Here is a 20858-nt window from a genome sequence, read left to right as displayed (position 1 = left end):
GGAGAAAAGCCACGGGAAGGGTGTCGTCAGGGCCGCATGCTCCCATATACCTGCGGGGTCAATTAAGGCAGTGATCCGGAGGAACGGGACGCACGGCTACTTACAGACGATGGAGACTGGGACTCTGCATGCCGCGCTGGCCTGCAGGACGGCACATGCCTTCAAATGCACACTACTGGGACCAGCAGACGGGCTGGTGGTTAGGGTGCTGGACTCCCACATGGCCGACGGAGGTTCAAGTCCTGGGCCAGGCAAAGTGTACACGGATGCCCAAAATTCCAGGAAGAGAGAGGAGGAGAAGGGATTGTGGCATGGCTGCCCCTGCCCCCCCTGGAGGGTGATTTGTCATTTTCTCTATCTCCGTCTCTCTGCCTCTTTGGCAAGTGCATGTTCCCTATGGCAACAATCTTTTTTTTTAGAGGCTTTTGCTATAGGGCGCATGCGTTCACTAGACAGACAGAGACAGAAAAACAGAAAGCGAGAAATCACCCCCCAGGGAGATGGCAATGCCGCAATCCCTTCTCCTCCATTCTCCTCTCGGGATCTTGGGCACGCACATACACACGCCCGGTGTGAGTTTAAGCCACCGGGTCTGGGACTCGAACCACGGTCGGATACATGGAGTTCAGAGACATAGCCATTACACTAACTGCTGGTCCCTAAGGCAACGATCTTAAATAAATGAGTAAATGCACACTACCAATCAAGGACTTGTAGGGAACAAAGGACTTTGACAGAGAACTAGAGGCAGAGCGCAGACTCCCTAGTGACCCCGCAAGCACTGGGCACTAGGGACAGAGGGTCAGACACCCCTGAGAGCAGGAGAGCCTGTGGGCGGCGACACGCACACGCTCCGAGTCCACGAGGTGAGTCAGCAGGAGCCCGCTCGCACCCGGCGCCCAAAAGAGGAGCTGTTTGTTTAGCGATGCCAGCAGCGGGAACAAGTCCCACCGGGGCTTTAACGGAAAGGCTTGGGGCAGGCAGCACAGTGCTTAGGAGCCCTGGAGCCCCGGCCCTGGCGCCCTGCTTTCTCACTTTTCCCTCTCTCACTCTGTCCCTCTCTGGTCAAAACAAATACATAAATAAAGCTAAATAATAATCGCATATCTTAAAAAAAATAAAGGAAATCAGTTTTCAAAGAGACGGGAGCTGGTGGCCCAGCCACAGTGGCGATGGCAGCAGGAGGCCAGGCGGGAAGGCCGGACCCTGGACTGGGAGGTTGAACACGCGTGTGCACGGCAGACGTGCCCACGGCCCTGCGGGAGCTGCAGGTTCGCCCGCCCATCGGTAGTCTCGCTCGCTTGCTCTCTCATATGAAAAGAAAGAAGACAGCTTTTTAAAGTAAGGACCTAAGTTGAGCCCTTTCATGACAGCCACTACCCTGTGGCTCCAGGCCGGGCCTGGGTGGGGCACTGGAACACCCTGACTACGCCCCTCACCCGAGATCAGGGCATCCCTTGCTCTCGGGGGCAGTCGGCCGGTTCTCCGTGTCTGCACCCACTGCAGTACAGGATATCCTGCCGAAATGGCACCAAGTCCTGTCACTGGGGGCCTACCGGGGGCTAGCGAGGCCACGGTTTAAACTACGGTGGACAGCCTGTGGCCCTCCAGATGGAGGGAGGGTGTCACCTGGTGCTGTCAGCAAACAGACAGCCCCAGCCTCGCTGGGAGCCGCGTCGGCTCATCCCGGCTGGGCCAAGAGGAAGCCCTTTCAAGACCAGGGCTGCAGCAGGCCCGAGAGGGTGGCAGCCTGGACCCTGGGAAGTGAGCCTCCTCCGGCGCTACCCTAACTTCCACAGGGAGGAAATGCCCCTTGGGAGGGGCAGCGATGTCTAACACCCCGGCACCTCGGACGCCAGCTCGCGTCTGGTTAGCTGTCCACGACTATATGCTGTGGGTCTGTTGGAAAGGCACGTCTAACCCCCCACCCCCCGCCCCCGGCACCTCGGACGCCAGCTCGCATCTGGTTAGCCGGCCTGTCCACACCTTTATGCTGCGGGTCTGTCGGAAAGGCTGCTCTGGGCTCTGGTCCTGCAAACAGGGCCTCCTGTTAGACTCCGAACACAGCCCTGAGCAGACACCGCCTCGGGGCGCTGAGAGCTGAGGGCCCTAGGCAAGGTTCGGAAACCTCCAGAGCCCCGTTCACCTCACAGTCAGGTCCCTGGACTGGCCACCTGGGGTGGGAAACAGGGGGGGCAGGGCCCAGGTGTGCATTGCTAACGTGCTCAGGGCTGCCCCTGGTCTGGGGACCACACGTGGGCGGCACAGAGGGCACAGGGTCGTCTGCTTGCTGAGCTTCCAGGAAGAGGAGCGCGAACGCCCATGCCCGCCGAGGGAGCGGGGCGGCGTGTACCTGCCAGAGCGTGTCGAACTTCTTCCCCTCGGGGATGGACAGCTTGCCCGTCTTGTCCCTGTCGATACGGTAGTGCAGCACCTTCCCTTCATGCAGCAGGCACAGGGCGTAGGACCCGTTGTTGTCTCTGGCTCTGATCCTGGAAGAGGGGACATGGCCACATCACTCCCAGGCTGCCAGCCCCGAGGGGGAGCCTGGGGAGATGCATGCTGGCAGAGCGGTCCACACACGCTCTCCAAACCACGCACGCGTGAGGAGCCCAGCTCACGGATCCCAGAGCTCAGGGACGGCACCTGGGAGCTCGCGACAGGAGACACGAACATGGGTGGTTCCCGGCCAGGATCCAGCGGGGCCAGGGCCTCAGGACACCTGGCATGAGGGAGCCCATGGTCCCGGAAGCCTGTGGAACCATTTGGACTCACCTGCTTCCTTTGCCAGGGTCTGAGCTGGGTCAGTGACAGGTGGTGGAGCTCCACCATGGAGCTGAGGGTGGGGGTGGGGGTGTCTGGGACATGAATGCGCCCACTCCCCAGGCCTCCCTCACCCTTACCCTCTCTCCTCACTGCAGGGAGGCTGGAGGGCCTGGGATTGAAAACATTCCAATGATGACACTGTCAGATGGGAGAAAATGACGCTGGCTATGGGTGAGGGACAGCAGGGAAATTAGAGCTGTGCTGGACGGTGCTGACCGGTCCCAGAGGCTCCACTGTGCTGTCACCATGGCCACCTTCAGTGCTGTCCCTGCCCCACGTCCTGCTCAACCATGACCTAGGGTCTGCCAAAGAGCAGAAGAGCACAGGCTGCAATGGGGGTGGGGGGCTGCTCACCGGGCAGGGCAGGGCGGGGTGCCCCGGGAAGACCTGCAGGAGCTGGGAGGGCAGAGGCCATGTGGGGCTGAACAGGCATGAGGTAGTGCACCCTCAGTGCTTCCTAGTACCGCCCAGCCTGTCTCCCCCAGCTGCTCCAGCCCTCCAGATCATGAGATTCAAGAAAGGGTGAGTCAGGAAGGCCCAGGAAGCCTCTCTGGCCTCTGCATTTTCTAGAATGAGGAAGGGGAGGTCCAAAATGCTGAGTAATGCGCCCAAATGCACCGAGCTCGACAGCTGAGACCACACCCGTGCCCAGCGCCAGGGGATGGCGGCTATGGCGAAATTTCTAATGGCTCTCCTCCACTGCCCGAGGGCGGGGGGCAGGGAGGCACTAGACCAGGGCTGCGGGGGCTTCGGAGCTGGGCCTGGCTGTGCTCTCCTCTGCCCCGCCATGCAGACGCCCCTCAGGAGGTGAGTCTGCCGAACTATGGCGTGGAAGGTTGGAACCTGGAGGATCACCGTGCCTGGATGCTGGCCGCGGAAGGGCTCCTCTACACCCCGCAGCGCAGAGTGGCCGGAAGGGAGGAGCGCACGGACTGCCGGAGAGAAAGGGCCCCTTCCTCCCAGACCCGCAGATCGCAGTGCCCCAGCTAATCAAAGCCAGCACTTGGTTACTGCTGAGCCAAGGGCACTGAGACAGCTCCACGCACAGTAGGGGTGCTTTCACAGGGAGGGAGAGCTCGGTCTGCAGAGGAGCTAGTGAGTGCCAGCCTCTGTCCACCTGCCTTGCTCACTTGTGGACATGGCTGGCCCACGGGGTGTTGTTAGCAGCAGGAGCTGTGCCAGGGTGACGGTGGGGCCCAGAGCTGCGCACTCAAGTGACGCGGTGGGAAGACGGCAGGTTCGTGACCCCAGTTGACCTGTGACCCTGGCTGGCTGGGCAGGCTGGGGAGGGGACCGCGGTGTGACGCCATTGGGAGTGCTCGTCTCTTACGCTCTCACTCTCATACGCCAGTGAGAGAAAGGAATTTCATTGTAAAAACGAACACACACAAGAACCAAAGCATTAAGAAGGTACGCAAGTGCCTACCAAAGTTAGCCTCGGGGTGGTACATAACGGCTCAGGGGCTCGTCTCTGACTCGCGTCCTCCACATTGTGGCTCAGGTCACGTGGGTAACAGCAGGGCCCAAGCTCCGGTATGGACATCCGTGTCCAATCCACACTGAGCCACCCACCTGATACGCTGAGTGGTTTTCTTCTCCTTGTTAAAACTGGGATGGCGGATCTCAGGTGGCCCCGGGAGACCATGCACCTGACCTCAGGGAAATCCGGCAAGCGGAAATTAAGCCCCTGGGGGAAAGAGCACGACTCCCTTTTGGGGTGGCAGAACGAGAAAGGCCGGCCGTGCCACGTGCTGCTGAGCGGGGAGCAGCCGGAGCCCCCGACCTGCCCGTGGAGCGTGCACAACTTCAACCATCCTGGAGAACACCTGGAATTATCTTCAGGAACGGAACCCACTCATACCCCTGGGGGCCAGAAAGTCCACGCCCAGGTATCTGGAATGTGGGTGCCGGGCACCTCAGGACGTCCGCGGAGTCTCCTGCAGCTTTATCAGTGCTCGCAAAGCCTCCATGTCCGCAGGCCATGTCTGAGCGTGTAAATCGTGGGTGCTCACACGAGGCGTCCCCAAGCAGTGAAGCGCACCACGGCAGCTGACCGAGGCCCAGCTGAGCCTCCCAAGCACACACGGACCATGATCTCACACATACCAAGCCCCCACACGGGCCAGAGCACGCAGTTCTGTTTAGAAGCGTTCCACCTAGGCAGTGGACCAGCACCCAAAACTGCGGCAAGGCAGTGCTGGCCACACAAGGCCAGGAAAGGGGCCTCCGAGGATGGCCCGCAGGGGTGGGGGCCCTCTGCAGGCCTGGCTGCACTTTCTCTCTCGATGTGAGCAGAATTTGCTGGAAAACGATGCATTAGGCTGTACCCCTATCGTTGCGCCCTTTTATGTGTTTTATATTTCACATGGAAAAGATCGCAAGGAGGAGCTGGTCCAAGGCCAGAGATGGAGTGACTCGCTTTTGGACAGGCTGTTTCTGCAAAGGCCTCCTGTCCTAGGGGGCTCCCGGGCTGGGGGGCAGTTTCCATGGCGGACTCCGGCTCCCTGTGCTCTGGCCCTGCAGGTCCCCAAGGACCCGTAACCTGCAGTCACAGCTGTGGACAGGCAGCTGAGCAGCCCTGGCAGCAGCGGGCAGGAAGTGAGGGCAGGGAGGGAAACCCACAGGCCCAACATCCGTAGGTGGCAAAGACCAGGAGGCTCGGCTCCATCAACGGCCGCTGCCAGACGGGCGAGCAGATGCCACAGTAAGCGCCTGGCCGCAGCAGGCCTGGGCTGGGCTATTTTAATTTACCATGCAAGAGCTGGTTTGGGAGCTGCCGCAGGCCCTGCCTCGTCTCTTGGTTCCCTACCGGGGCAGCACACCCGTCCAGGCCTACGCTCGGGGACGTCAGAGGGAAGGGGGTCTTCCAGCTCCTGCCCAGTTTGCTGCCTGACGCCCCAGGGTGCCCTAGGCCTCCAGCTGCCCACCAAAGGCCTTAGTGTTTATTTCATTACCAGAAGGTGTGTACACTCACCAGAGAGAGCGGAAAGTACCCTCAGTGGGGGCCCCAATCCCCTCCTCCTTTCCCCACCCTGGTTATGAGGTCAGGCGCCCTTAACCACTAGCCATGAAGCTGGCCCATCCCTTGGGTATTTACAATTTTTAAATTATTATTCAATGATTCTCTTGGAAAAAGTAAATTAACTGATTTGTGATTTACTGTGTTAAGTAAAACTATGGGACCAGCCAGTGCCATGTGTTTAAGGCAGATAGGTCCCACATGGCCAACTCCAGGGTTCGAGTCCTGGACCTGGTGGCTTAAAAAAACACGCTGAGAGAGACAGAGAGAGAGAGAGAGAGAGAGAGAGTGAGTAAGCCCAAACTCTGAAGAGGAGAACAGAGCAGAAGGGAATGTAGCGTAGTCAATCCCCTGGGGAGGGGGTGCTTTTCTCACTTAATCTCTGTCTCTCTGTCTCTCTCTCTGGCATGTGTACATGTCCTATAGAAAATTTTTAAAAATGTTTTAAAAAACGAACGGTAACTATAGGAAGCCATTATTTTGGACTAAGCTCCTGCTTTAGGCCCTAATGGACCATTGTTAAACTGAAAATGGGAGGAAATGGAAAGATTACAAAATAAACCAGTTTTTCTTAAAACGGGAGAGTCCAGTCTACCTGGGTTGGTGCTAGAAGGAAAACCCGGCTTTCTGAGGGGTACGCACCTGAAACAGCTCTGGGGATACCTGGACTCCCAGGACTTCTTGCTTTACGACATCCTTACTGCCCAAATACAGTCCTCGTGTGTCTTCCAGACTCCCCGCCTATTAGATTACGCCCAAGGGGCCAGCCTGTGGCATCATGATTAAGGCGGCTGGATCCCACATGGCCGACTGCACAGTTCAAGTCCCTGACGTGGCAGTCTGAGAAACACACTGGGTGTGTGTAGGTGTGCGCCCAAAATCTTGAAAGGAAAATGGAGAAGGGATTTCAGCACGCCTATCTCCCATGGGGGTGGTGCTTTCTCACTCTTTCTCTCATTGTCTCTGTATCTCTCCAGTGGGCGCATGCATCCTCTGGTAAATGATAGATGATAGATAGATAGATAGATAGATAGATAGATAGAGATAGGTAGACAGATAGATATCGATAGATACAGATAGATGTAGGTGGATGGATGGATGTAGATAGATACATAGATACATAGATACGTAGATAGTAGAAGATAGATAAGATAAATACAGATAGATAGATGATATAGATAGAGACAGATACATAGATTACAGATGAGAGATGGAGAGAGATGGAGAGAGATGGAGAGATGATGGAGAGAGACAGCTGTAGATAAATTTTTAGAAACTGGGCACAGGGACTCAGGTGATCACGAGGTCATCCCGTCCCCATGTCACACGACTCAGCTGGACAGGACCCCTTGCTCCTCCCCCACCCCCAGCGTCTCGCAACTCCTGCCTTTGAGATCACCAGACCTTGGTCCCTGCGGGTGCACTTTCTCCAGCGCGACTTGTGCTCTGACGTCTGTTGTCACCCTCACTCCGATCCCAGGACAACCTCGGCTTCGCCTGCTGTCCTCAGCCTGGCATTCCCAGGGCTTGCATCTGAGGGTATGCTGAGACAGTTTCCTAACTGGCTTCGAGCCAGCCCTGGACCACCCGTGCCATGGCTCCTTTCCCAGGGCGGGCAGCGGAGGCTCTGGAATGAGTGGGCCCTGCACCTCACAGACCCCAAAACACAGCACAGAGGCAAGGTAGGACAGTACTACTGGGGGGGCTGAAGCTCTGCCCACCTCCTGTGGGCTTCTCCCAGGCTCCAGGACACGGCCCCGTATCTGTAGCAGACAGAGTGCCCCAGCGGCCAGGCGTCCTCACTCTCCCAGGCTCCAGGACACGGCCCTGTATCTGCAGCAGACAGAGCGCCCCGGCGGCCAGGCGTCCTCCCTCTCCCAGGCCACAGGCCACTCTTCCACTGGCGGGGGCGTATGGAGAGGAGGGAAGGACAGGGCCTGGCCTTGGCCATGAGCACAGGACGTGCCAACACAAGTGCTTACCGAGGCCAGGCTGCAGACACCGGCTGACGCCGCGCCGGGTGGGCAGCCCTCGGGTGGCGGGTGGACCGCCTGCCCACAGGCCTCTGGAGAGGATGGGGGAGGGAGGGGCATCCTGAACAGCGTGCGACCGACAGAGGCCGCGAGCCCAACCTTGCGAGGACGCCAGCTCCTGATCCCAAAGACGAAGGCCGTGCCGTCTGTGGGTTCTCCGTCACACTGCAGCAACGTTCAGACACACGGGAACTCCACACGAACAACGAAAGCAAGGTCAGCCCGGAACGCAGGCCCTATGTGGGGCCACCCTGAGCTGTCCTGAACAAGCTGCCTTTAAAATATTGTCAAGCGATGTCCTCTCCCTCTGCCTTCGTTCATGAAGGTACAAGGCCATGTACCTTCTCCTCCAGCTCCATGAAGACTTTGATCAATCACAGTGAATTATATTGATATAAGCCTATAACGCTGTTTTGTAAAGAGAGACTTTTGCTATAAGGCACATTCACTCGCTGGAGAGACAAAGACAGAAAGCAAGAAATCATCCCCTCCACCCCATAGGGGACGCCATGCCGCGACCCCTTCTCCTCTACTCTCCTCCTGGGATTTCGGGCACTCACACTCATGCATCTGGCATGAGTTTCAAGCCACTGAGTCCTGGACTCGAACTGCAGTCAGCCATGAGGGAGTCCATCAACATAACCACTATGCCATCTGCCTGTCCCCCACAACTCTCTTTGAACTTTGAACTCTGAGCTTCAGATAGGTCATGACTCTGTGCTGGGATGTTGCAAAACCACACGTGTCAGATAAAGTGACATACTTTGACCGATCGGGGCAGCATATGCGGGCCTGACAAGATGACCTCGCTCTGTGTACGGCAGGAAGCCCGGGACAGCCAGGCACACCCTTGTCTACTTATGATCATGGAGGAGGTGTTTTTAAGGCCACAATACACTTCTGACGTTTCAATATACAACAGAAAGGGAGCTGAAACCTCAGCAGGGAAGAGTCAATGGCAAAGAAGAGCAAACCCCTCCAGGGTTGGTTTAAGGGCAAACACCAATCCCAGCACGACAGTGGACAAGGGGCAGCAGCGGAGCCCGCAGCACCTGGCCGTGAGTCCACGTTAAAGCCGGACTCATGCAGAAGAAGCCTCTTCAACTCTGGAGCAAAGCATTCCCAGCACGGGGCACCTGGTAATCCCACAGATGAATATCAACCAAACGTGAACTCAAAAATGTATGAGTTAGGAGAAAAAGGGCCGAATGGAAAGGAGAGAGGAGTGGCAATAAACGCACGCCCCTCGGAAGCCCAGTACCCCCACCCCCTGTATCAGCGGCAGGCGTGTCCAAGGTTGCCGAAGGATCCATGAACAGTGGGCAGTACAATTCCTACACACGCTGTTTTTCCTACGTGCATACCTAGCACAAAGTTTCATCATGAATTGGACATAGTAAGACACTAACAACAGTAATACAACAGAAACATTATAACAATAAAAAAGTTCTGTGAATGTGATGTCCTCTCTCAAAAAAGCTTATTATCCCATGCTCACCTATTTCTGGAATAGAGTTGACTGTGGGTCACTGAAACATGGAAAGCAAAACCACAGAAAATGGGGACTAGAATTGTACTGGAATAATTAGACGCAGACTATAAACTACATACAAAATATTTAAAGAATTACAAAGTGAAATCATATAATTAGCAATTCTCAAAAAGAGTTCAGAAAAAAAAAAAACTACTAAAATTTTTTAAAAGTAATTGATAGAACGAAAAGATTGGTGAATAAGTATAACAGCCAATTAGACCTAGATGAAGAAAACATCAGTGGACTGGAAGACAAATTTCATGAAGTATCCATAGTGCTGAACAGAGAAATGAAAATGGAAAACAGAAAAGTATACAGGATCCTTTAAGTTCATGATTAATAGGAGCCTCTGAAGGATGATATGGTAAGAATAAAGGAGAATAATATTTGTTTTCTTTTTTTTTTTTTTTTGAGAGGTTTTTGCTATAGGGTGCATGCGCTCGCCAGAAAGACAGAGAGAGACAGAAAGACAGAGAGTGAGAAATCGCCCCCAGGGGTGGATGGTCACACCTCAAACCCTTCTCCTCCATTCTCCTCTCGAGATCTTGGGCACACACACACACGCCCAGCATGAGTTTAAGGCACCGGGTCCGGGGCTTGAACCATGGTCAGCTACATGGGAGTCCAGCAACATAGCCATTACGCCAACTGCTGGTCCCAAGGAGAATAATTTTTGGAGAAAGCCAAGTATTTTTCAGAACTGATTAAAGAAAAAAAGTCAAAATACTTTGACTACACCTTCCCTCCTGAACACCCTAGCTCAGCCCAGGATGCAGAAAGGAGGATATATGAGAACCATGGCCTAGCTTCAGATATGTTACCTCACTTATCGCCACAACATTCCAGCGAAAACGTTAGTTTGATCCTTTTGTTACTGAGTAAACTGAGGCTCAGACAGCAAACTTAGGCTAAGTAGCAGAGTTTTTTTTTCTTTTTTTTTTTTTTAAGAGTTGCTGCCATGGGGCATGTCCTCTCACTGGAGAGGGGGGGAAGAGAGAGAGAGAGAGAGGGAGGGAGAGAGAGGGAAGGTGAGAAATCAGCCCCCAGGAGGCATGGTCACACCACAATCCCCTCTCCTCCATTCTCCTCTAAGAATTTTGGACATGCACATGCATGTGCCTGGTGGGATTACTGAACTGCCAGGTCCAGGACTCGAACTGCATTCTGCAGGAGTCCTCTATCTTAACCACTACACCACATGCTGGCCCCAGTCACAGAGCTAGTAAGTGGCAGGGCCTGCCTGCCTCATGGCTGAAGTTGCTTTGCTATCGCACTTACTTTTCTGTAAACAGAAGCAGTTCTAAGGTTAACTCTATCTCCATCGGTCTAACAACACAGAATCGCGGTTGTATGCTGGAACATTCCCAGCTGCAAATATGATTACAGACGCTCCGATGAAGTATACAGACCTCACAATATTCTCGTTCTTAATCTAGCCTAGGTAGGAGACAGGCATCCCGAAGGCCACGAGGTCCCCAGGCCAGCAGCAACGGCGTCATCTGAGAACAGATTAGAGCCCTAACCCAGACCTAGTGAGTTCAAATCTCCGCGTGGGACCCAGCCGTCTGTGCCTTGCCCAGCCCTTCGGGTGGTGTGCGCACACGGAGGTTCGAGAACTGCAGCTGTCCACACCTCTGGGCCTGGAGGACATCCTGTGGAGCCTGACTTTAGGTCCCCGCGCCCACCCTTCACCCTTTACCCTCCTTTAGGGCTGCTCCTTGGTCACAGGGAATGATTGGAAATTGCGTCTTCTTATAAGCTACCTCGGTTTCTCTGAAAAATTGAGCAGTGCGAATTGTCTTGACGAGGAGGGGACCTTACACCGAGCTGCACCTGCAGGAAAAGGGGCCGCTGACAGCTCCTCCCACACGGAGGTGCACCTGCCACCCAGGGCATGTGAGGTGGAGGGGCACAGGGCGCCGGGCACTGGTTCCAAACAGGAAAGCCACAGGCGTCACATCTGGACCCCCGAGCCAGGTCCACCCTGGTCGCTCCTGGACCAGGACTGCGAGGCTCTGGCTCACACAGTCCCGACTGGGTGGGCACAATCTCTGTCTCTGAGTCACTGCATCTTCCAGTCCCCACCTGTGTACCCCAGCGGACCAGCAGTCCTGACGCACACCGGTTCCTCCTCAGGGCCACCATGGTGTGGACTTAAGGGGCCTGAATAGCCAGTGAATGGAAATGTGTGTGTGTGTGTGTGTGTGTGTGTGTGTGTGTGTGTGTGTGCGTGCATGTGTGCATACGCATGTGAGCGTGCGTGTTCGTGTGCATGTGTGTGCATGTGTGTGTATGAGAGGAAAAGGAGGAGAGAATCGGGGAGTGGAGAGGTTTAGCAGGAGGGTGGCTGAGGGAGGGCAAGGCAGGAAGGAGAAAACGAGGACTGCCTCCCTCCCAGCTGGCGGGCACCCGTACAGGGCTCAGGCAGAGGGCAAGGAAGGTCAGGGCCTGGTCACCTGTGACGGTCCCCATGACCCTCTTGTCTCTCTCCCCATGCAGTGAGCAGCCTCTCACTCCCAAGAGCCTTTTGGACAACAATTATGGGTGCACCTCAACTTACAAGAGGGTAAACCAAGCACCCACTGTAAGTTGAAAATACCCGAAGTCGCCATGGACTGACTGTGCCTGCCCTTGGGACTCCCCAGCTCAGCCCAGCCCTCTTCCACGTGCCCAGAACGCTCACAGCAGCTGCAGACAAAGCACGAGACCCACACACCCCACAGCACGGCCCACTGGAGCCTGCTGCCTCCTCTGGCGCCATGCAGCTGCCCAGGCGCCCTGGTTCTCTGCCGCCTCCCGGCAAGGGAGCAGTAGGCCGCGGGTGGCCGGGCCAGGCCTCGGGGTAAGGAAGCCGGAGCCTGCGTGGCTAATGAGCACTTCTGAGAGAGCCCAGGGGACGAAGGGAGAGACACATCTGTCACATTTCAGCAGATGTGACACACGGAGGGCGCTGCGCACTGGCTCTGTGCCACTGCAGGTACAGGAGGCTCACAGCCTCATCCGGTGTCAGAGGGCCTGAGGGTGACCACGCTGCCTCAGGCCTCTGTGTGATTCGTGCGGTCTCTGCAGTCGCAGCCGGGAAAGACTTGCTTCCACACCAACTTCCCTTTTCAAAGTCAACAGGGCCCTAGAGACGGGCCTGACACGACCAACGGTGAATTCCGAACTGAGAGGAAAGGTGGGACTATCTTTTCTATACACAGAAAATATTACTAAATTACTGTCCAACAAACAGGCACACACAATGTGGTAAAAAAAAAAAAAAGGTGTTAGAGATGTGAGATAGTGAATTCAAAACAGCATTCTAAAAAAAATTTGTATGTTTATCTGCTTTTAAAAATGATCATGTTGGACACCAGCAGTTAGCATAATGGCTATGTCGCTGGACTCCCACGTAGTCGACCGCGGTTCGTGTCCCGGACCCGGTGGCTTAAAACTCACGCCGGGCGCATGTGCGTGCGTGCCCAAGATCCTGAGAGGAGACTGGAGGAGAAGGGATTGAGGCATGACCATCCCCCTGGGGGGTGATTTCTCGCTTTCTGTCTCTATGTTGCTCTCTGTCTGGCGAGCGCACGTGCCCTATAGCAAAAACCTCTCAAAAAAAAAAAAAAAAAGATCATACATAGTGGGGCCAGCCAGTGGTATGGTAGTTAAGGCACTGGATTCCCCCATGGTTGACCATGGTTCGAGCCCCGGACCCGGGGGTTTGCCTGTGTGTGCATGCCCAAAACCCTGAGAGGAGAATGAGGAGGAAAGTTGTGACGTGGCCCATCCTTTCTGGGGTGAGTTCTCACTTTGCCTCTCCTCTCTGTTTTTCTCTGGTGAGCGCATGCATCCTATGGCAAAAATATATATATAAAAAAAAAAAAAGCAAAAGAAAATGGTCACTTGTGATTTATTTCTCATTCTGAAAATATTTACTTTGTATCTTTTTTCCTCCAATTTATGTATGCTCAGGACCCCACCGATCCAGACTTTCCGTTTGGGATCCAGGAATATGTAGTGTCTGGAAAACGAGCGGCTTCCCTTCTCTAACAAGTTCATCTTTCAGTCGAACCTGAGCCACGGCTAACTTCTCCATCAGCCACCCATGTCACACATAGCCTTGGGGAGCGAGGGGACACGCAGCCCTCTGCCCCACCTCGGTTCCCAGTGTCACCAACGATGCAGAGCTCTGGCCGCGTCTGCAGGCACAGGCCGGAGGCTCCTCGCCCAGCGCTCACATCTGGTGGGCCAGGCCCAGGCACGGGAGGCGCCTGCCACGGGAAAGACCATCTCCAGAAATGCCGTGCCCGTGTGAGGGGTCACGGGTGCCGCACCCCACCCATATCCTCCAGAAAGGGCTGTCTTTACATCCCTGACTCACCGAGCACCCAAGGAAGTCCCTGGCAATGCCCTTCTCCAAGCCATCCCGGGCTCTTGGGCCAAGCTGTGTGGACAGGGGCCAAAGCTGACGGGAAGCACCTATGTTCTCCCACGCCCGGCGTGCACGAGCCTGGTGCCGTGCCTGGCGAGGGTGTGGGCTGGGCTGCTGGTGGTGGAGCCCCTGTGGGCGGCTTTGCTGCCATCTGCTGTCTTCTCTCAGCCTCAGACGAAATCAGGCGCTGCCTTGGCCTTCCACTGCCAGCAGCCCCGTGCCTGGAGCTCATTAGGAAAACCTGGGGCTAGACCCACGGGGCAGCAAGGTCCTCTCTGGCTCCGGTGTGTGGTCACGTGGTTCATATGGCACAAAACCGGGATCTGAGCCAAATAACACCCCAGACAAGGCCGTCTCAATGGTTAGAAGTTTCTGGATCTATCTTCTGCATTCTCAACTGTTACAGAGGATTCAGGATCAAACCTGGGTCTCGTGAGATACTGCCTCTCCCTCAAGTTTTCCCAGTCTGTTACAGGAAAGGGTTGTGGTGGTGTGTGCGTTATAATAATTCGCTTTGTAAACTTTAGTCCGGGTCTTTTTCTGTTTTTCTTTTTTGGAGAAGTTTTTGCTATAGGGTGCATGAGCTCGCCGAAAAGAGAGAGAGAGAGACAGAGAGATAGAAAGCGAGAAATCACCCCCCAGGGGGGATGGCCATGCTGTAATCCCTTCTCCTCCATTCTCCTCTCGAGATCTTGGGCATGCACACATGCACCTGGCGTGAGTTTAAGTCACTGGGTCCGGGACTCGAGCCGCAGTCGACTATATGGGAGTCCAGCGACGTAGCCATTATGCCAACTGCTGGTCCCCAGTCCAGTTCTTACAAATGCTGCTTTCAGCGTAGTGTTCTCAGGCTGCAATGCTCGCGTCTGAGAGGTAAAGATAATGTATCTGCACTTAGTCAGACTCTCCTGAGCAGAGGCGTTTCTGAGCCTTCTGTGCCTGTGCTATTTTACCGAATGGTGAACCCTTTGGGTTAGTTTACGTAAGGAGTGGCATGTAAGAGGGCCCCTGTGCCTACCCGACAGAGAGGGCGAGGGAGGAAGCATCCCGGAGGAGCATGGTCACACCTCAAGCCCTTCTCCAGTTTCCCGGCCTGTCAGGACACTGGGCGTGCACACCCATGTGCCCGTGTGTTTTTCACACTGCTGGGTCTGGACCTCAAACTGTGCAGTCAGCCATGTGGGATGTGGCTCCCCTAACCACTAGGCCATGGGACCTCTCACAAAAATAAACCTCCAACTGCCTCCGTGAAGTAATTATTGCTTAAATTTATTCTTATTTTGAAAACCCAAGGATGAACCCGTGTATGGCCAGGGTCTCTCACTACACGCACAGCCAGAGCAGGGCACTGCGATAACCACAGCGGGAGACGAGGGCCCGACACCTGTCACAGAGGTACAAGGAGGCTGCCTCCATGATGGTCTGTGAATGCTCCTGCCGTCCAGGTGCCTGCACAGCTGTGCAGAGGAGGGTGGGGACACTGCGGAGCCCGTAGGATGCCTTCTGATCACTACAGATCATCACCCTCGATGACTCGAGTCACTTCGTCTGCTTTTGACCCCCTGGCCAGCCCACTTCCACCTGTGTCCTGTGCAGGCCTGAGGACCGTCCCAGAGAAGGTGCTCTGTGCGTCTGATGCCTAGATAACTACGAAATGAAGGTTCAGAAACGATTGAGTGGGCAGGCACCCACTGCGGTATGTGCTCACGGTCGCCAGGCCGGCTACGCGTGAGGGCCAGCATCCACATGCGGTCAGCCTGAACACTGCTGCAATGCCGCCTCCCACCTGGAGGAGGCGACGACTGCAAACCCTGGGGCACGCCATGTCATCCTTTTGTGGCTCTGCATCTGTCGTCCATCACTAACGATGTAGGAGGCGACGCAGCGAGGCCCAAGAACCCACATTTCAGTCCTTCCCCGACCCCGCTCCTGGGAGCCAGCCGCGTGGACCGATGCACATTCTGGGCTTTTGGGGTGCAAAGAGACACGAGCCGGGAGACGGGCTGCCAAGGAGCCAGCGGTCTAGGCGTCAGACTTCACGGAGCACCACCATCAGGACGGGGGGAAGCGGGGCCAGCTGGCGCCTGGGGGTCAGAAGCAGACTGGCTATTCGCCCCCACGGTGCGGACATGCTGAGTCGCTGAACTACCCACAGAGCCGAAGGGAGTCCTCCCGACAGCGGAGGGAAAGCAGCCGAGTGAGGCAGAACTCCAGGGCTGACCTCGAAGAGGAGGAGAGCCGGACTCGGGTGCGGAGCCCACAGGGCCGACCCAGGGAGCCATGAGGGACGGCTCTCCCTGCCCAGTTCCCAGAGGGACGCTCATCCGAAGATGTGCATGTTCAAGGAGAGGCTGTGCTAACGGACCTCTCGGGGTCAGATCCTTCCAGATGGCTTCCTTCCTTCTGGAGGTACAAGGGGGTTGCCTCCACTGGGTCCTGGGGACACCTGGTACTCAGGGCCGCTCCTTCTCTTGCTCCCTCCCAGGAGCAGCTCCCAGGCCCCTCTCAGGGCTGCTAGCCGAGTGTCCCCCTGCCGCCCATGACTCTGCAACCTCAGCTCTTAAACCAAAATGCCACGAAGGACCAGCAGTTAGCATAATGGCTGTGTCTCTGGACTCCCACGTAGTTGACGGTTCGAGTCCCAGATCCGGTGGCTTAAACTCACGCAGGGCGTGTGTGTGTGCATGCCCAAGATCCCAAGAAGAGAATGGAGGAGAAGGGATTGCGGCGTGGCCATCCCCCCTGGGGGGGAATTTCTTGCTTTCTGTCTCTCTGTCTCTCTCTATCTTTCTGGCGACGCATGTGCCATATAGCAAAAAAAATTCTCCAAAAAAAAAAGAAAAACAAAAAATGCCATGAGAGGTGGGCAGCAGGTGGTGAGGTGGTGATGGCACTGGATTCGCACTTGGCTGACCACGGTTTGAGTCCCAGACTCAGCGGCTGACTTTCCCACTTTCCCTCCCTCTCTTTTTCTGGTGAGTGTACGTGCCCAACAGTGAAATTAAAATCATAATAGTAAATAACATTAAATAAACAATTCTTTTTGAAAAGGCCATGAGAGGTAGCCAGGAGCAGCCTCCTCCTGGACGTGTCAGCCAGGCGCAGGGTGGGGACAGAGGACGGCACCAGGTGGACGAGCACGTGACCTCCTGCTGTCCCACACAGCACAACAGGGAAGCCCTGAACTCGGTGACAAGACTGCAGCGCCCCCATGACAGGGCCTTGTGCACAGAGGCTCTGCAATGAGACCCCGTATTGCTCACGGCCCACCCACGGCCGCTGTCCCGGAGACCGGGCTGATTTCGACCACCGACACTGTCAGCGACTCCAGCAGGGCTCGGGCCGGGCCGCGCACTCACAGAGACGCTCTGAATTACAGAAGCCAAGCTCCAGCTCGAAACCTCCCTGGACTGCTGGGTGCCTCAGGGAGGTCTGGGGTGGAGCGCAGGGAACGGCGGGTGAAGAAACGGGGAGAAGTGGGTGGCTAGAGGTGGGCCAGGGCCACACTATGTCCAGGAAAGGCTGAGACCGGCAGGCTAGGAACCCGAGAGCAGCTGGCAGCGAAGTGGGTGTCAGGACAGACTGTGCACAGGTGCGGACCAGAGGCTGGTGGGGTGCGGGCGGCTCTGACCTCCAGTGGCTCGAGCTCTGATGGTCCCCCGGCATACTCCTCCCTCGGTGCACGTGTGTGCCTAGCTGGGGGGCTCCCTTGCAGCCAGGTCTCCTTGCCCTGAGGCCCCCGCTGAGCACCCAGAGGATCCCGCTCTCAGACACCCACACTCTGTCCTCTGACCAGGGCTCTTCGCAAAGCTCAGGGAATGCTTAAAAAAAATTAAGTGTGGATTTTAACATTTTGGCACCAGAATCAACTCGTGCTGTAATCCCACGAGCCTCCTGAAGCCTCACACACAGATGTAGGGTGCGGTTCTCTGCACCTGCTCCTGTCTCTCCCGCCACCACGCGCTCACGAGAGGAGCTGGCTTCTCCCTTCCTGAAGTCTGGACGGGCCCGGGATTCGGTGCCGTGTCCATCTACAGACGCCAGTACCACTGGCCAGGGCTGGGCAAGCCTATGTCATCGCCGGGAAGGAGGCAGGAGGGCCGAGAGCAGGTGGTGGTGCCTGAGCCCGACTGTCCCAGGGCTCATGCCGTGGGGACGCCCTTGTTCTCAGAGCAAGGACACCCGGGATTCAGATGCAGCTGTTGCTCAGAGGCCCCATGACACGGCTACTCACTGGAAACAAGAGATGTCTGAGGACACAACCCACAGCTGGGCAGACCTGGGGACATGGCTCATGGCAGGGCCAGACCCTGGGAATGCACCTTGGGCTGACCCCTGGGGGTACAGAACAAACCCCTCCTGTGGGTCGGGGAACACGCACTCACGTGGGCGTGCAGCCCCCGGCCCTGGGCTGATTGAGGGGTCTCACGGGAGTCCTTCCGCTCTGCTTCCCACAGAGCACAGGCGGACGTGCTGAGGTGAGGACAGCACTGACCGTGGGTGACCTGGGCCTGAGACCTCCTGACCCCCTGGACGCTGTGCTGCCCCGAGGCAGAGGGCCTGGGCGCCACCCCATGCGTGAGGACAGGTGACCGCAGGCGGTCCAACACACAGCCCTGTGTGCCACAGAGGGAAGGGCCACCAGCCACACCGGGCCCTATGAGGTATGGCAGGACTCCTGGCCACAGGACAGGGCGCCACAGGGAAGCTCTACGACATTTCCACATCTTACTCGGTTCAAAACGCCATGGACTTCTGGTCATGGGAACATCCTGGGGCTGAGGATGGAGGAATAGCATCGAAGCAGGAGAGAGGAGACACGCCAACTATTTACACACGTGCTGTGCGTGTGTGTTCTCACTCAGTCCTCGAGAGAGGAGGGCACGAGGGGGTCCCTGACCAGAGGAGGAGGTGAGGGGTCCCTGACTACAGGAGGACGTGACGGGGTCCCTGACCACAGGAGGAGAGAGAGGGCCCCTGACCACAGGAGGAGGCAAAGGGGTCCCTGACCACGGGAGGAGGTGAGGGGTCCCTGACCACGGGAGGAGGTGAGGGGTCCCTGACCACGGGAGGAGGTGAGGGGTCCCTGACCACGGGAGGAGGTGAGGGGTCCCTGACCATGGGAGGAGGTGAGGGGTCCCTGACCACAGATCTGTAGAGACCAGCCTCAGGAGCTCCGCTGGCTGAGGACCTGCACCAGCATGGGAACACAGGCCCCAGGGCCGGCTGGGCCTCGCCACGCCCACGCTGTGCTGTCACTTCTTACCTGGCCGTACCAGGCTGAGTTGGGGACACCGGCATGTCCAGTCACCAGGTAAGCCCTGCAGCCCTGGTAGAAGCATAGTGCCGGGGTGTGGGTGTGGGCAACACTGGGAGAGGGCAGGACAGTGGCGTCTGCGAGGGTGGCACTGTAGGGTCAGCTGGCAACTGAGGCATGGGGTAGAGCAAGAACCCAGCCCTCAGCACCGGGGCCTGGTAACAACGCACAAGCCCAGGCCTCTCCTCCACAGGTGCCCTCCGGCTCCTGAGCTGGCTCAGACACACAGCGAGTCAGGGCCTCGTGGAAACACCATCCCAGTGCTGGGGGTGCACCAAGAGGGCAAATGAGACGCCGTCCGTGTGGTCAGACAGGGAATGAGGCCCGCTTGTCGCTCGAGGGTTGCGGCCTGCACGCACAGCCCGGCAACAACGAGGCCCATACGCTGTCTGCAGGGCTGACAACCTGGGAAAGGCCTATGGCCATCTCCTCAGAGCCTGGGTGGGTGGCCTAATCAGTGGGACACCAGCAGCCTTCTCCCTGGGTTCTGCTACTGGGGTGATGTGACAGGCCAGGATGCTGAGCGGGAGGGTTAAGGGGAAATGAGCTGGCAGTGTCTACACTCAGGGACAGTGTCACTGCTCGCCGGGGCACTTGTGCCGCAGCTGGGACTGCCACCCACTAAAGCCAGGACTCCGGTCACAGAGGCGTGTCAGCCTGGCATGCTTCTCTTTCACTTTGTTAAGGAGGAGGCGCGGTCGATAGTAAACTGGATGGCCGACCATGGGTGTGACCCCCAGGTCAGTGTGGAAACACTGCAAGTGTGCAGCCTGGGACCCCGAGGAGTGGGAGGGCCGGGGAAAGAGGGTCGGGCATGGCAAGACCCCGCCAAGAGAGCTTGCCCACAAGCCCAGGCACACACGCTCTATCAGAATAGGTGGGTTTAAAAAGGTATTAAGTTTAAGGCCATTTTCTAATAAGAGGTATCATAAAGTTGGAGGAAAATTCTTAAAATAAATGAATACTCAGAAAGAAAAAACCACTTCTGCTTCTAGGAAAACTTCACAAGTCAGCTGGGTATTAATCAACACGGTTGACCAGGAGGCTGCACAGTTGCCACTAGTTACGCCTGGCGACCAGGATAGAGCAGTGTTCCTCTGTGCCCCCCGGGAGCATCTCTGCGGGGACACTGAGCAGGGACAAAGGCAGATGAGGTTCCCCTGGATGGGACAGCCTGCTCTGCACCTGGGGGAGAGGCAGGTACCAGCCAGAGATAGCTGCTCACCTCCTCCTGGCCACTGCGCCCCTGGCTGGCCTGCACGAGGGGACCTGGGAAAGCTCTAGAAAATGGAATTCAAGTACTTTCATATTTTTAGATTTTTGCTATAGGGCATATGCAGGCACCAGAGAGAGATGAAGGGGGGAAGAAAGTGAGGTTCCCTTCCACTGGGGAGATGCCACGCTACAACCCCTCCTCCACCATCTTCCTCTGGAGGTTTCGGACATGCACACACATACGCCCTGCGTGTTTTTCAAGCCGCCGAGTCCAAGACTTGAACCAAAGAGTTGGCTATGTGGGATCCAGTGCCTTAACCACAGTGCCACCAACGGGCCTTAGACCTGCATTGTTTTAGTGCAACAGTTTGGGAATTCAACCCTCTCTTTTAATAAGATGCATTTTCCATGAACTTGTTGAAGGCCGTGTAGCTCCAGAACCGTCTCATATTTGAGTTGACAGCGAGCCACTAAGGCTGGGCACAGACCGGCTCCCC

At 56.5% G+C, this 20858-nt stretch overlaps 1 protein-coding gene across 8 annotated transcripts in view; it reads right to left on the bottom strand.

Moving 5' to 3' along the window:
• SYK (spleen associated tyrosine kinase) overlaps positions 1-20858 on the bottom strand; it is a 114879-nt gene that overhangs the window by 36132 nt on the left and 57889 nt on the right. For all 8 annotated transcript variants that reach the window (XM_027766122.1, XM_006162937.3, XM_027766116.1 and 5 more), the window contains exon 4: positions 2354-2492. In XM_027766122.1, the coding sequence (XP_027621923.1) occupies positions 2354-2492 (139 nt within the window). The remainder of the gene's footprint in view (positions 1-2353; positions 2493-20858) is intronic.

The sequence above is a fragment of the Tupaia chinensis genome, unplaced genomic scaffold (assembly GCF_000334495.1).
Source record: "Tupaia chinensis unplaced genomic scaffold, TupChi_1.0 Scaffold141173_1, whole genome shotgun sequence".
In the NCBI taxonomy this organism is placed as follows: Eukaryota; Metazoa; Chordata; class Mammalia; order Scandentia; family Tupaiidae; genus Tupaia; species Tupaia belangeri.
Note: the sequence above shows the minus strand (reverse complement) of the source record. Positions and strands in the feature narration are given on the sequence as shown.